Genomic DNA, 15,611 nt, shown 5'->3' on the forward strand with positions numbered 1-15,611 from the left:
CGTATTATGTAACTGGAAACAAAAAGAGCAGGAGTTGCTACCCTTATATGAGATAAAACAGACTTTAAGCCAATAACATTAAAAAGAAAGACAAAGACAGCATTACGTCATAACAAGAGTTAAATTCAACAAGAAGATTTAGCTATTTTATATATATATATATCCAACACCAGAGCACCAAGATTTATAAAACAAATGCTACTAGACCTGAGAAAAGAGATAGTCATCACTACAATAATAATGGAGGACTTCAATACCCCATTGAGAGCACCAGACTGATCACCAAGGGAGAAAACTAAAGAAGCAACTCTGGACATAAATGTACTTTAGACCAAATGGACTTAATAGACATCTATAGAACATTCCACCCAGCAACTGCAGAATGTACTTTTTTTTTTTTAAATCTGCACATGGAACATTCTCTGAAATCAACCATATGCTTAGCCGTAAAGCAAGTCTCAATAAATCCAAAACCCTGAAATCATACCAAGCAACTTCTCAGACCACAGTGGAATAAAATTAAAAATAAATACCAAGAGAAACTCTAAAAACCACACAAGTATTTGGGAATTAAACAACTTGCTCCTGAATAACTTTTGAGTAAGTAAGAAATTAAGGTAAAAATAAAAAAATTGAAACAAATGAAAACAGAGATACAACATATCAAAACTTCTGGCATACAGCAAAAGCAATGCTAAGAGGAAAGTTTATACTGTTATATACCTACACCAAAAAGATATAAAGATCTCAAATTCACAATCTAATGTCATTCCTCAAGGAACTAGAAAAATAAGAAAATCCAAACCTAAAGCTAGCAGAAGAAAAGACATAACAAAGATCAGAGCAGAACTAAATGCAATTAAAATTTTTTTAAAAATCTTACAAAGGATCAACAAAACAGCAAGTTGGTTATTTAAAAGGATAAATACAATTTATAGACTGCTATAATAATTAATATTAGGTGTCAACTTGACTGGATTGAGGGATGCCTAGATGGTTGGTGAAGTATTGTTTCTAGGTGTGTCTGAGAGGTTGTTGCCAGAGGAGACTGACATTTGAGTCAGTGGACTGGGAGAGGAAGACCCCTCCTCAATGTGAATGGGCACCATCCAATCAGCTGCCAGGATGGCTGGAACACCATGTAGAAGAGGGGGATAAGCTTGCTTGCTCTGAGTCTTCTCTCTCTCTCTCTCTCTCTCTCTCTCTCTCTCTCTCTCTCGTGCTGGATGCTTGCTTTCTCTCCTACTGCCCTTGAATATCAGACTCAAGGTTTTTCGGCTTTTGGACTTTGGGACTTACACCAGTGGCCTCTTGTGGGCTCTTAGGCCTTTGGCGTCATACAGAGCTGCATTGTCAGCTTCCCTGGTTTGAAGCTTTCAGACTTAGACTGAGCCATGCTACTGGTTTCTCTCTGTCCCCAGCTTTGCAGGTGGCCAGTCGTGGGATTTCACCTTGTAATTACATAAGCCAATTTTCCCTAGTAAACTCCTCTCTGTCTCTGTCTCTCTCTCTCTCCATATATATATAGAGAGAGAAATGTCTTCTCTATCTATCTCTGTCTATATCTATATATATAAAGAGAGAGACAGAGAGAGAATATTCTGTTAGGGAAAATCTCTCTCTCTCTCTCTTTCTCTCTCTCTCTCTCTCTCTCTCTCTCCAGATAGATAGATAGATAGATAGATAGATAGATATCTCCCCAATGGGCTCTGTCCCTCTGTAGAACCCTGACTATACAACTGCTAACTAGATTAACCAAAAAGGATGATTCAATAAATATAATCAGAAATGATAAAGATGACATTGCAACTGATACCACAGAAATACAAAAGATCATCAGACACTATTATGAATATCTCTGTGTACAAATTAGAAAACCTAAAGGAAATGAATACATTCCTAGAAACATAAAACCTACCAAGATTGAACCAGGAAGAAGCAGAAAACCTGAGCAGACAATAATGAGTAATGAAATTGAATCAGTAATAAAAAATCTACCACCAACAAAAAAGGCCCAGCATCAGATCGAATTCACAGTAGAATTTCACCAGATGTACAAAGATGACCTAGTAACAATTTTACTAAAACTGTTCCAAAAAAAAAAAAATCAAGGAGGAGGGATTCCTCCCTACTTCATTCTACAAAACCAGTGTCATCCTGACACCAAAATCTGGCAAGGACATAACAAAGAAAGAAAACTATAGGCCAACATTCTTGATGAACATAGATGCAAAAATCCTCAACCAAATACTAGCAGCTGAATCTCACAGCCTATCAAAGACATAATCCACCATGATCAAATGAGTTTTACTTCAGGGATTCAAGGATTGTTCAACATACATAAATCAATAAATGTGATTCACCATATAGACAGAATTTAAAACAAAAACCATATGATCACCTCAATAGACACAAAATTCTTTTAACATATCTAACATCCCTTCATCATAAAAACCCCCAACAAATCAGGCATCATAGAAACATACCTTAAAATAATAAGAGCCATCTATGACAAACTCACAGCCAACATTGTATTGAATGGGAAAAAGCTGAAAGCATTCCTCCTATGAAATAGAACAAGACAAGGATGTCTGCTCTCCCCACTCCTATTCAAAAAAGTACTGGAAATCCTAGCCAGAGCAATCAGGCAGGAGAAAGAAATAAAAGGCATCCAAATTGGAAAAGAGGAAGTCAAATTATCTCCGTTCACCAATAACATTATCTTACACTCAGAAAACACTAAAGATTCTTCCAAAAGACTCCTAGGCTTGACAAATGACTTGAGTAAAGTTTCAGGATACAAAATTAATGTACAAAAATCAGTTGCATTTCTATACACCCAAAACACTCAAGCTAAGAATCAAATCAAGAACCCAATCTTACTTATAATAGCCACAATAAAAATAAAATATTTAGGAATATATTTAGCCAAAAGAAAGATAAAATATTTAGGAATACATTTAACCAAGGAAGTGAATGACCTCTACAAGGGCAGCTACAAAACACTGATGAATGAAATAACAGATGACACAAACAAATGGAAAAATATTTCATGCCCAAGGATTGGAAGAATCAATATCATTAAAATGACCATACTGTGCAAAGCATTCTATAGGTTCAATGTAATTCCTATTAAGCTACCAATATCATCTTTCACATAATTAGAAAAAATTATTTTTAAATTCATATGAAACCAAAATGAGTCCAAAAAGTCAAAGCAACCCTGTGAAGAAAACAAAGCTGGAAGCATCACATTACTTGATGTCAAACTATACTACAAGGATATAGTAACCAAAACAGCATGGTACTAGACATATGGTAGTGTTACAAACACACACACACACAAATCGGAACCAAATAGAGAATCCAGAAATAAAGCCAGATATTACAACGAATTGATCTTCAACAAAGTTTACAAAAATAAACAATGGGGCCGGGCGCGGTGGCTCAAGCCTGTAATCCCAGCACTTTGGGAGGCCGAGACGGGCGGATCACCAGGTCAGGAGATCGAGACCATCCTGGCTAACACGGTGAAACCCCGTCTCTACTAAAAATACAAAAACTAGCCGGGCGAAGTGGCGGGCGCCTGTAGTCCCAGCTACTCGGGAGGCTGAGGCAGGAGAATGGCGTAAACTCGGGAGGCGGAGCTTGCAGTGAGCTGAGATCTGGCCACTGCACTCCAGTCCGGGCGACAGAGCGAGACTCCGCCTCAAAAAAAAAAAAAAAAAAAAAAAAAAAAAAAAAAATAAACAATGGGAAAAGGATATCCTATTCAATAAATGATCCCAGAAAAATTGGCTAGCCATATTCAGGAGAATGAAACTGGACTCCTATCTCTCATCATATATAAAAATTAACTCAATATGGATTAAAGACTTAAATATAATACCTGAAACTACAAAAAATCCTAAAGGAAAACCTAGGAAAAACACTTCTGGACACTGGCCCCGGGAAATAATTTATGACTAAGACCTCAAAAGCAAATACAAAAACAAAAATAGACAATGAGGCTTAATTAAACTAAAGAACTTCTGCATAGCAAAATAAACTATCAACAGAATACAGAGAAACCCTACAGAATGGGAGAAAATATGTGTAATCTGTGCATTTGACAAAGGACTAATATCGGGAATCTAAAAGAAACTCAAAACAAATCAACAGGAAAAAACAACTCTACTTAAAAATGGGCGAAGGACATGAACAGATATTTCTCAATAGAAGAAAAGCAGCCAACAAACATATGAAAAAATGCTCAACATCACTAATTATCAGAAAAATGCAAACCAAAACCACAATGAGATACCCTATCACATCAGTTAGAATGGCTATTATTAAAAAGTCCAAAAATAACAGATATTGGCAAGTATGTGGAGAAAAAGGAATACTTATACACTCCTGGTTGCAAAGTAAATAAGTAAAACCCCTATAGAAACAGTATGGAGTCTCCTCAAAGTACTAAAAACCAAACTACCATTTGATCCAGCAATTTCACTACTGGGTATGTACCCAAAGGAAAAAAAAAAATCATTATATCAAAAAGACACCTACACTGATATGTTTATGGCAGCATTATTCCCAATAGCAAGGTTGTAGAATCAACCTAAATGTCTATAAACAGATGAATGGATACAGAAGACATGGTGTATATATGCACAGTGTAATTCAGTCATAAAAATGAACAAAAATCATATCCTTTGCAGCAACATGGATGGAACCAAAGGCCATTATCCTAAGTGAAATAATTTAGAAACATAAATGCCAATACCACATGTTCTCACTTTTAAGTGGAAACTAACCAGTGGATGTACACGGACAGAAAGATGGAAATAACAGGCACTGGAGGCTCCAAAAGTGGAGACAGAGAGGAGGCTGAAGGTTGGAAAATTATCTATTGGGTATAAAGTTCACTATTTGGGTGATGGGTTTAATAGAAGCCCAAATCTCACCATCGCACAATATAACCATATAACAAACCTGCACATGTACCCTCTGGATCTAAACTAAATTTAAAATTTTTAAATTAAAAAAATTAAAAAATTAAATATACTCTAAGGTAAATTATACAAACCGTAAGTATAGAATAAAGACATATATATTTTAAATTTTAGCCAAATGATATTCTTCCATGGCTACAGAACGCTTTATACTACAGTTAGAGAACAGACATCTTCCTGGCATTTGCTCTTACGAGACATTTGACTACAGGACCACTGAATTCAAGGCTTACTGATTTACCCCAAACATGGAGAATAATAATTCTGATTCTGATTCATAAACAGGTTTCTGCTTAACAGTTTTGATATATGCACATTCTGTATACTGTGGGGGAAGTGGACATTTATCATGAATTTACAATTTTCCAGACTCTATCTCAGGTGGTTTACATTTACTATACATTATTCTTCTAACAACCGTATTAAATACTCCCCCATTTTCTATAAAAATTAACTAGTACTTCGAGTTTAAGTAACTCACCTAGTCAGTAAACAAGGACTGAAACAGTTTGTCTAACTCTAAATTCTGTATTTTCTCACACCATCCCATAACCAAGAAGACCACACACCTCTCAAGTCAGGGAGTTCCACAGAAATTCTGAGACCTCCTAAATAACTTTTGGTTCCCAAGTAATGTCTGACAAAGAATGTGAGTGTATTCTTATAAACAGTTGATACATTCACTTAAATTGTTGGAATGCTACTCTTTAAAGTGAGATGCATAGATTATAAATTTTTCCTTTATTCATGTACACATACTACCCGGGCGCCGAAGCTAACATATCACAAAATCCCTCTTAATCAATAGTGAATTATTCAATAAAAAGATATCAAGAAGAGGTTGGTTTGAGAGAATTTCTCTACATTACTTTTGCCTACATTACTGTTCTACATTATTTTGTCTTGTATTTGTCCTGTAGATTTCATTTCGTCCTATAGATTTCATCGTTAAGATATGTACAGGCTGGAAAAGTGGAAAAGACGACCAATTGATCCATTACACTACAGAACTACAACTGAGAACATTTAGAAGTTGGACATTTTGCCTTTCTTTTATAGATATGTTCACAAGTTAGAGATTAATCTGATCCCATGGCTGGAAGGACCACAGGGCCTAATGTTTTCATTTTACAAGGGAGGAACTATTATAAAGTAGAAGCAGCACTAGAGATAGACTGGAGACTCGGTTTTAGTTTTGACTCTTTCACTAATTCGCTACGGAGCTGGAGGAAGTCCCTTTGGGCCGGGCTGTGTAAACTCATGGGGAAAAGTAACAAAGGAAGATAAATACAGCGGGAATCCTGGCTGCAGGGCACCATTGCCTTTTCTTGACCATCTCTAATTCTAGATCCAACTTGAGCTCTTGACTTGTCTGAAGATCCTTGGCATTTTAATGAAAATACAGCATTTTCTTCAGAATCCATTTTAAAGACAAGCCCAAGAGGTAGGTAGAGTCTCAAGATCATCATTATGGCCCCACATAGAAGACGACTGAACTATGGCACGGGCTGGTGACTGGTAAGTCTCTTCGCATGAACTATATTTAAAACAATTTGGGTCATAATTTTCCTTCGGTGTGACTGCAGGGGCAAGCTCTCTCATGGTACCCCGTGTTCCCAGTAGTGTTCCTTTCAAAGCTGGAACTTGGTATCACAAATTTCATTTGACACATTTATGTGATTCCTTTCTAATAAAGGAATTTAGTGGTGTCCCCCTCACAACCTTCAGCTCAATCATCTTTTTCAGTCTGCTCTCCAGGTATTGCCTGCAGTCCCATCATGAACCCTCAGCAGCTGGGTCCCAGAGCAACTCAACTGCAGGCAGCACTGTTGCCATGGCAATGTCTGTTAGAACTAGCTCCATCACTTTCTTTAAAAATTAAAGTCTTCTACAGAGATCTCAAAGTTAATAAATTTTGGTTAATTTGGCCTTTAAGTTTGTGTCAGAATATCCAATAATAATACAGATCAGTATTTAAAGTTTTAATTAGTGATTTATCTGCAACATATAGGGGACGAGTGGATAGGAAAAGGGGACTTATCTTTTAATGCAAACGTAAATACCATGGATTGTGCTCTCTCAGAGATGAGGAAATGAGTACACACTAGTTTTTGGAGCAGTCACCATGGACAGCTTCAACAGGGATTGCAAATCGTTTGTTAAAGAGGTTGCTTGAGGAAGACACTTTCATGGTACAATAAGCATTTTCCCATGGCTGGCTATGTCATCTTTGAATGGTATGTAAAGTGCCTGCTGTTACCGCTCAAACTGCCTTCTCCTAAGCAGGCCCAGGCTCAGGTTGGCAGAAGGCAGAAGGAAGGCTGCCAGACACATCCAGAGACTAGACTGATAAACAGTGATCTGCAAATCACCTGAATGTCATTACACTTTGTTGGCAAAACTCCCAAACCTGACCCTGTCAAGCACGACATATATCTCACTATGCAACCTGGGACCCAACCCAGATGGCAGTGTGGGGTCTGAAGCTTGAGGAGGGGTAGGCAGCTGAAAGTCACACTTGGAACGCCTGACTGCCAACCTTTGAGTTCACAGCCTTTGAACTGGCCATGGCACTAGTAAGTAAAAGCCACTCCGCAATGATATGTCATCCCGATGGCCTCGCAAACAGAGGCTGGAAAAAAGCCATAAACACAGGGTGCTCTTGTTGCTACAAGGAATTGTTACTACAATGAATTTTTAAAGTAATACATTTTGATTTTGGGGAGCAGGAAGAGGTTATCATGTACAATGCTTTTAAAGGAGGATGAGAAAACTGGCATGGAGGGTAAAATTATTTCCCCAAGGCCACCTCACTGGTTGACCATGGAGTCAGTTCCCCCATATTCCTAATTCAGGGTCTTTCAAATATATCCCCTCTGAAATTGCTTTGCAGCCAAAGTGGAGAATTAGAATATACATTACCTCTGAGAAGCTCAAGGTTGAGGCTACACAGAATTTCTGTTTCTGTTCAACTCCTCAACCACAAACCAGGAACATCCATCAAGTCTAAGCATTCGTTGTAGGAAGTCTTTGTGTCAGCTTGGACCCTAAGTTGTGACCTTAATGGCTTTAGTTAGACGTGATATGAAATGTGTTGATTAATACATTTTTATAAAACCTGCTCTTTTTAAAAGCATCTGGAGTAGTCAAGAGATGGACAGCTATGGATTAAAAGAGCAGGTTTTGAATCACATGTCACTACTTTGCAGGTGTGCGATCTTGGTTAAGCAAATAATCTCTCTGTGTCCATTTTCTTAATCTGTAAAATGCGGGTCCTGATGCCTAAATAATCCTATTTCATGGGACTGCTGTGAGAGAATGCATGACAATGCCAGTGCTCCCTAGTATCTCTTATCACAGTACGGCCTTCTTCACTATCACCTTACTCTCTTTGATCATACCCCTTCACTTCAGGACACACAGAGCAGTCCTCAAAGGCAGTATCTGAGCTGCTTGGGCACTGATGCTGGAACAAAAGGCAACTGGCCAGAGAAAAGGAAGGGATCTCTGATCTCAAATCAAGCACTTTTTCCTGATCATATTCAGGGTTCCAGCTCATGTCTCTGGAGGACTAGCAGGAGGGATTCATGCAAGGGCTTTTCTATTCTGGAGGTGAGGGATGGACAGAATAGGAACAGGCAAGAAGTGGATGAGAACTCAGCACACATGGCCTAAGGGGTTGGTTCCACATTATCCATGGACTAAACAAATCCCAACACTGCCACCGGTAGGCGAAGAGGGGTGAGCCAGTAAGTAGAACACATCTGTAAGGCTCTTGTAGGTCTAAATTCTGATTTCTGGGGTGGGATTGGGCTTCATTTTGGGGTGGGGCTTTATTATCTCAACAGAGTTGTCTTTTTAACATCTGAATGGGTCTGGTCTTACACAGGCTACCCAATTGTGTTGATGACCAGGAATCATTTCAATGAGGGATTATGAATTGGGCCCAATACATATTCAGAAGAGAGAATAAGAGTTTCTTATCCTGAAGCTAATGATAACAAGTCACATTAAATATATCAAGCTAAAGCTCTAGATTTAGTATGTGACAAAAAGTATACACCAAGACAGACATAAAATCATCTAATAATCATGTGTTGTCTGGTTCCATTTATATCAGCTCTCTAGATAGATAAATTCATAGCAGATTGGCAGGTACTAAGGGCCTGGGGAGGGGAAGATGGGAGTCACTGCTTAATGGCTATGGGGCTATGATTTGAAGTGATGAAAATGTTTTGAAACGAGATAGAGGTGATGATTGTACAACACTGTGAATGTACTAAATGCCACTTAATTGTTCACTTGAAAATAGTTAATTTTATTTTATGTGAATTTCACCTCAGAAGAAAAGCACATGCCAAAAGTAATACTTAAAAGCCACTGGGCATCTATCACCTAAAAATGGCTCCTCAATAGTGGAAAAACAACCTGAATCCTGAGTTCATGTTCACATAGATTTATAACAACACTGAATAAACAATGACATTTCAAAAGTCTCACTTGGGCCTGTCTGCAATAGGGCTTTGGAAATCACACTCCAGAAGGCAGGGAAAATGGTGTGTGTATGCTGCTACTAGCAGTTGGTAGGTGGTTAATGAATACTTAATATCAGCCACATCTCAAAACAGCAGTGGCCCTATATTTCAGAGATGGCCACCTACCAATCCAAATCAACCTGCTCTGTGAGGTTGGGGGAACTGATCACCATGTTGTTACTTTCACTTTATTCTTGGCTAACTTTATCTCTTCCCTATGACTTCCTGCAAAGACAGAGAGAAAGATCTAAGTTCAGTTACTTGTATTGGGATTTGGATGTATCATGTTTACAGATCATCTGTCCTTCTTTTTCCTTCTACAACCACATTGAAAGAGGACGCAGCTGAGAGGGCACTGCCAGTTCTCTGAATACTCACACCTCCTGGGCAATGAAGATAGAAAAAATCCCTATTCATTTACTGAGTATGAAGGTGCCTAGAAAACGGAAAGTCTTCTTAGAAAGGACAAAGAATTTTGATGGGACACAGCTTGTTTGGAAACCACGTGGAAATTTGTGTTGGTGGAGATCTAACAGGGACTGGGTCCCTTGCCATTTCTGACATGAGGCAACACTGGAAGAGGGGGCTGTTACCTTTGCCTCTCCTGCTTTCTCCTCCCCAGAGTACATATTTCCCCTGCTTCTGCTTATTTCCTTCTCAACAACTTTTCATGAGGATGGTAACAATAATGATATCACCAAACTGTCATTAATAACTTCTGCATGACAGAGGTTGAAACTGACAACATGCATTATTTCTAAGCCCTCATAGAAAACTTTTAAGGTGATTATTATTAACTCCATTTTATATTTGAGGTAAGTGGGGCTTAGATGTCACAGAGCTGTGGGGCAGAATGAAAAAACTGACATTGCTTTTGATCATAATAATTGGCTTGCTTTTCCTAAATATAAAAAAGCCAAAGTGTCTGAATGAAAAAAAAAAAGACAAGGAAAACGACCATATAAATATTTGTACTTTAAGAAATCAAACTGCGGCCCCTTTAAGGACCCCAAGACTTCAGGGTCAACCAATTAACAAATCAATGACTTAGAATTTGATGGGCATGTGCTATATACTCTGCTGTGTGTTTGGTATCGTGAACAAGAGAGACACAGACACTTGTTTAGCTTGAGGGGCACTGAAAATGTAACTATTTGCTAATGGGAATACAGTCAAACTCAGAAAACAACCAATTCTGTGATTTTTTTTTCTAAGACAGGTAAATAGGAACATCCATCTCCAAGGTTCTCATAAAAAAAAGAAAAATATATACATACGTATGTTTCTTGACATCTTAAAGCATGCTTCAGTGTGAGCACTTGGAGTTGGAAGATCATTCTATGTTTATAAGGGCAGGCAATAATTCAAGCTCCCTGGCTTCCTCTGATCTTCAATGTCTTCCTCTGACTTACTGGGAGATGACATCTAGAGGCACAGGGGAAACGCTAGCTCTCATGTTTACCCTGCAAAAGGAGAAAACCCAAATGCTGTTTCCCATGAACATGAGTGTCACTGAAGGACACCTCAGCCTCTATGTAACGTGCATCTCAACCACCAGTCTGTGGAAACTAGGAGGCAGGAGCCATATCTATTTACTGCATCCCTGTATTCTCCAGATCCAGAACAGAGCCTGACACCTACAGAGGACTCAAATATATCTGTCAACTGAGTAAAAGAGGAAGTGAACACATGCATTCTGTTCAGACAGAAATATTCCTAGCAAGATGAAGCTGATAGACTATAGTCTGGCAATTCTGATATGTATATATTTGTTGGTTTAAATTGGTCTTGACAAGTTAAGTGGTAAAGTTTTTAAAAAACAAAACACAGCAAAAACCAAAGTTGTCCCCAGAATAATGAGTCAATAATGTTTCATAATCCAGGATTCCCCAACAATTTTAAAAACGTCTTTACCAGTCTTTCTTACATTTATATGTTTTAAAAACTATGCTAACTCCAAATTTAATTACATGGCATTATTTTGAAAAAATAATAGGCAAAAACAAAACAAAACAAAACAAAACACTGGTATAATTCACACAATTTAAGCAAAATACAGGCACTGACAGAAATTTAGAGAAAATTAGAAGGGGCCTCTCTAGAAAAAAATGGAATAAATGTGGGTAAAACTTTAACCATAATTAATTGTAGCCAAATAATTCATTATGAATTGGCTCTGTGTTCATCTTTACCTGCTTTGCAACTTAATTCTCTAAAATATATTGAAACGAATATTGAAATCGTATTGAATTTTTTTTTTTTTTTTTTTTTTTTTGAGACAGAGTCTCAGTCTGTCACCCTGGTTGGAGTGCAATGGTTAAGATCTCAGCTCACTGCAACCTCTGCCTCCTGGGTTCAAGCAATTCTCCTGCCTCAGCCTCCCAAGTAGCTGGGATTACAGGCACCTGCCATCATGCCAGGCTAATTTTTGTATTTTTGTGGAGATGGGGTTTCACCATGTTGGCCAGGCTGGTCTTGAACTCCTGACCTCACGTGATTTGCCCACCTTGCCCTCCCAAAGTGCTGGGATTACAGGCGTGAGCCACCGCACCCAGCCCCAAATCATTTTCTTTCTAACAAATATTTTCATTATTTACATAACATAGAAACATCTGGAAAAGGAAAGACAATAGTGTTGTTTTTGTAAATGCATCCTGTAGACATACTAGTAAAATTTGATGTTATTGGAAAAAACCAACAACAATACTAGCTATATGAGAAATAAAACAACAAACAAAAATGTAATAATTAAACTTTTCTTAAAAGCCCTCGGTTTCTTTGGGAAACACTGTTAAAATTTCCCATGTTTGAAATTATACTTGCCTCTTAAAAAAAAAAAAAAAAAAAGAAAATCACAAACTTCATCTCAGATGAAAAGCATTTTATCAAAACCTGAACTAATAATTACGGTGACATTTCAGCAGCAAAAGGGATTACCTCAAAAGGTCATGTCAACTCAATGCTGACTAATGACAACCACAGCCAGCCAATTAATTAATGCTAGGGACACAATGGGGATTTTTGTTTTTACAATTAATATCACATATCTAGCAACCTAATAGACCTTTCTCCAGAGAAATATAACCCTAATATTATGTTAGATTATTACGACCAGAAGGAACAAGCTATAAATCTACTTTAGGAAACAAAAATATGTTTTATCTGATTCTGTTTTCCTAAGGAGAAGGGAGAATGATGGGAAGAATTGATTTCATCCAAGTATGTCCATGTTAAAAACATGGAAGGCAGCCACTACTGATGAGCATTAGGCAAACTGAATTGCTGTAAACTGTCTCCTCTTAGTTAACATTGTTGCTATTATTTTTCAGTCCATATGGAGAAATGAACTTGAATTTTTTCTCTGTGGAAAGCGTGGATCACATTGTGAGCTCTGCACCTGCGATTCTTGCATCACCTGTGGATCTCAGGCGGTGCCTGAATCCTTCATAAGACTGTAAATTGCCTTACATTTTACAAGGAATCACAATTTTTGATTCTCTACAGTTCACCTATGAGCTTTAGGAGAAAAGGTATTTTCAGAATGAAGCATTCTTCCAAAGAGCTGCTTACCCAACATGAGGGAAGCCGGTTTGAGTGACGGTTGGTGCCTGTGCCACAGGGTGTTGAATATTTTTCATATTACCCTTAGTTTAAACAATTATCAAACATATGCATATATATATTAGCTATTACATAGTAGGTACTGAATAATTTGTGGCCACTAATATTGTCCACTGGAAAACCATAAACCTGGATTCTGAAAAAAACAAAAGCCTTCTTAGATTGGTTTGTTGAAATGAGGATGTGGGTGTGGGAGGTATATGGACATGGCACTCTTAGAAGGGATCATGGAGAATCAACGTTCAGCCTGTATTGAACACAGCAGCTCGTCTATACTGCATTTCCATCTATCACACAACATCCAGTGCTGCCCCTGCTCAAACACATGGGCATGATGGCATTAAGCCTTACACTGAATAGTCTTGGGCATAAAATCAATGAACTAGTTTTAAAACATTGGTGAAGGTAAAGTCGTCAAAATAGGGATTCGATGAGAGCTTTTCAGAATTGAAACAATTTCCCTCAAAACCTAAGTCAGTATCTTTTTAACTCCCTGGCATCATCCATATTCCTTTAAAAATCAATTATCTTCTTGATTATAACAGTAGTGAAAAATTAAATTCTATTTTCCCCTTCCTTTGTTATTTAAATAATCTTAAAGCTAAGGTGAGTAGACAGATCACCATTGGACACCAAAGGAAAAAGCACTGTCTGCATGGACTTGCTGAAATCTCCAGTGAATCTGGGAGCGGCCCTGGACACAGCGCTCCCTGGTCTAAAGTCCCTGCAAGCAACGCCTCTAGGAGAGATTCAGTCCCACTTCAAGTATTTCCATTACTATCTTGCACTATTATTTATTTTTCTACTTGATTAATAAACTGTTGATGTGACAGATGACCTACCATTTTCCCTGTAAAATGACTTAAGGCACCAACGACATGAAGTAAGCCTCATTTCTCTAGGTATCTAATCTAGGGAATGTTATTTTTGGTAATAGAGAAATTGGTTTTCCTATTTGTATAGTCTATGAAGGCTGTAGTAAATGGTACCCTGACTGAAATTGTTGGAAGACATTTTTCTGCATTTCATAAATAAATGACTTTTCACTCACCATGGGTATTTTGTACTCTACACTTTCATGGGTATTACAATGTCCACTTCTACTTGGTACATATCAGAGCTCAGCCCAGTTTGCAATGTGGTGTTCTTTATGGCTGCATGGATTAGGGTAAGGGCAGGTTTCCAGGCAGACAAATGGATCTCCATCCCAGCACAGAAACAAAACATCCTCAAGGTCCATATTATTATAAGAGTCATCAGCAGACTTAATTGTGAGCAAATGGTGAATCCTTATAGATTCATGGAGTTGTGATATGGGATTTCAACACCTCATCAGACCTTAACCAACCTACAAAACGAATATTGTAAGTAATCAATATGTACACACAATGAACAAAGTTATTATTCTGTTTGTCACATCCCTAATAAAGGTACGTCTCCAGCTGTCACAGATAGAACAAAGCATTAACAGTTCTGATTACTCACAAGTTCTATAACCCTTCTACTGTGCTAAACCTGTGGCTATGTACAGTTTTCTTTAGATCATAAGATCAGTCATTAAAAAATGAAAGAGAACAGGAATGAAGGCTTTTTGAACCTGGGAGCTACAACAGATATGGAGTATGTTTGGCCCAAGTGAGGCAAAGATGAGAATGATGCATAGGGTCGTGAGATGAGCATGGCTGTGGCAGCGAGGCAGATCGAGGGTGAGAGGGAGGTAGCGCTCACCACTGCCTCCTCCACTGGCTCCTCAGCCCGAGTGTCCATTCCAAGGTCCAGCCCAACGGCAGGTGTGACAGCAGCCAGGGGCTCCTCTGCTTTTGGCTCTGTGGGCGGAGCCTGTTCAGATTCAGCCTTGGAGTGTTTGTTTTGAGGGTTAGAGGAAAAAGATTCAACAGGTAAATAGATAGCATTACAGAATACTGGACAATTAAGATTTTCGTTGTCATCCCACAGGTAACTAGCTTCATGAAATCCGTGCTGGAGAAAAGCCCCCCGTTTGGCATCATGGGCTTTTAGAGAACGGAAAAGGCTAGAAATAAAATCTTATTAAACTTCTGCTTTACCATCATCAAGACTGTCATTTCCCTTGAAGTCAGGGAAGACTTACCGTTTTACCTACCCATTTTACTTACTTGCAACATTTTGAATACCGACTTACCTATGATAGCTATAAAAGGTTCTGCTATTTTCCAGAGAGAGAGAGAGAGAGAGAGAGAGAGAGAGAGAGAATTCTAGGAGGACCCATAATTATTTGCCAGTGGGAAGGAGTAAGGAAGAAGTCGCAGGGCACACAGTTCCAGGGCCTTTCAGTTTTATGAATATGCATTGCACCAAAAAAATTAAAGAGTCATTCTAATAGTCAGACTAAAATGCATTCATTTGACCCAACAGGTCACCACGATGCTAGTGTTCCACTTCCAAGGCTGGGAGGAACGGAACCAGCTACCTGGCTATTCGC

At 38.3% G+C, this 15,611-nt stretch overlaps 1 protein-coding gene across 3 annotated transcripts in view; it reads right to left on the bottom strand.

The window, feature by feature from the left end:
• AMPH (amphiphysin) overlaps positions 1–15,611 on the bottom strand; it is a 258,597-nt gene that overhangs the window by 22,464 nt on the left and 220,522 nt on the right. The window contains exon 17 of one of the 3 annotated variants that reach the window (XM_030933295.1): positions 14,879–15,004. The exons of the other annotated variants lie outside the window; for them this stretch is intronic. Coding sequence (XP_030789155.1) covers positions 14,879–15,004 — 126 coding nt within the window. The remainder of the gene's footprint in view (positions 1–14,878; positions 15,005–15,611) is intronic. 3 annotated transcript variants of the gene reach the window in all.

This window comes from Rhinopithecus roxellana, chromosome 6, assembly GCF_007565055.1.
Source record: "Rhinopithecus roxellana isolate Shanxi Qingling chromosome 6, ASM756505v1, whole genome shotgun sequence".
In the NCBI taxonomy this organism is placed as follows: domain Eukaryota; kingdom Metazoa; phylum Chordata; class Mammalia; order Primates; family Cercopithecidae; genus Rhinopithecus; species Rhinopithecus roxellana.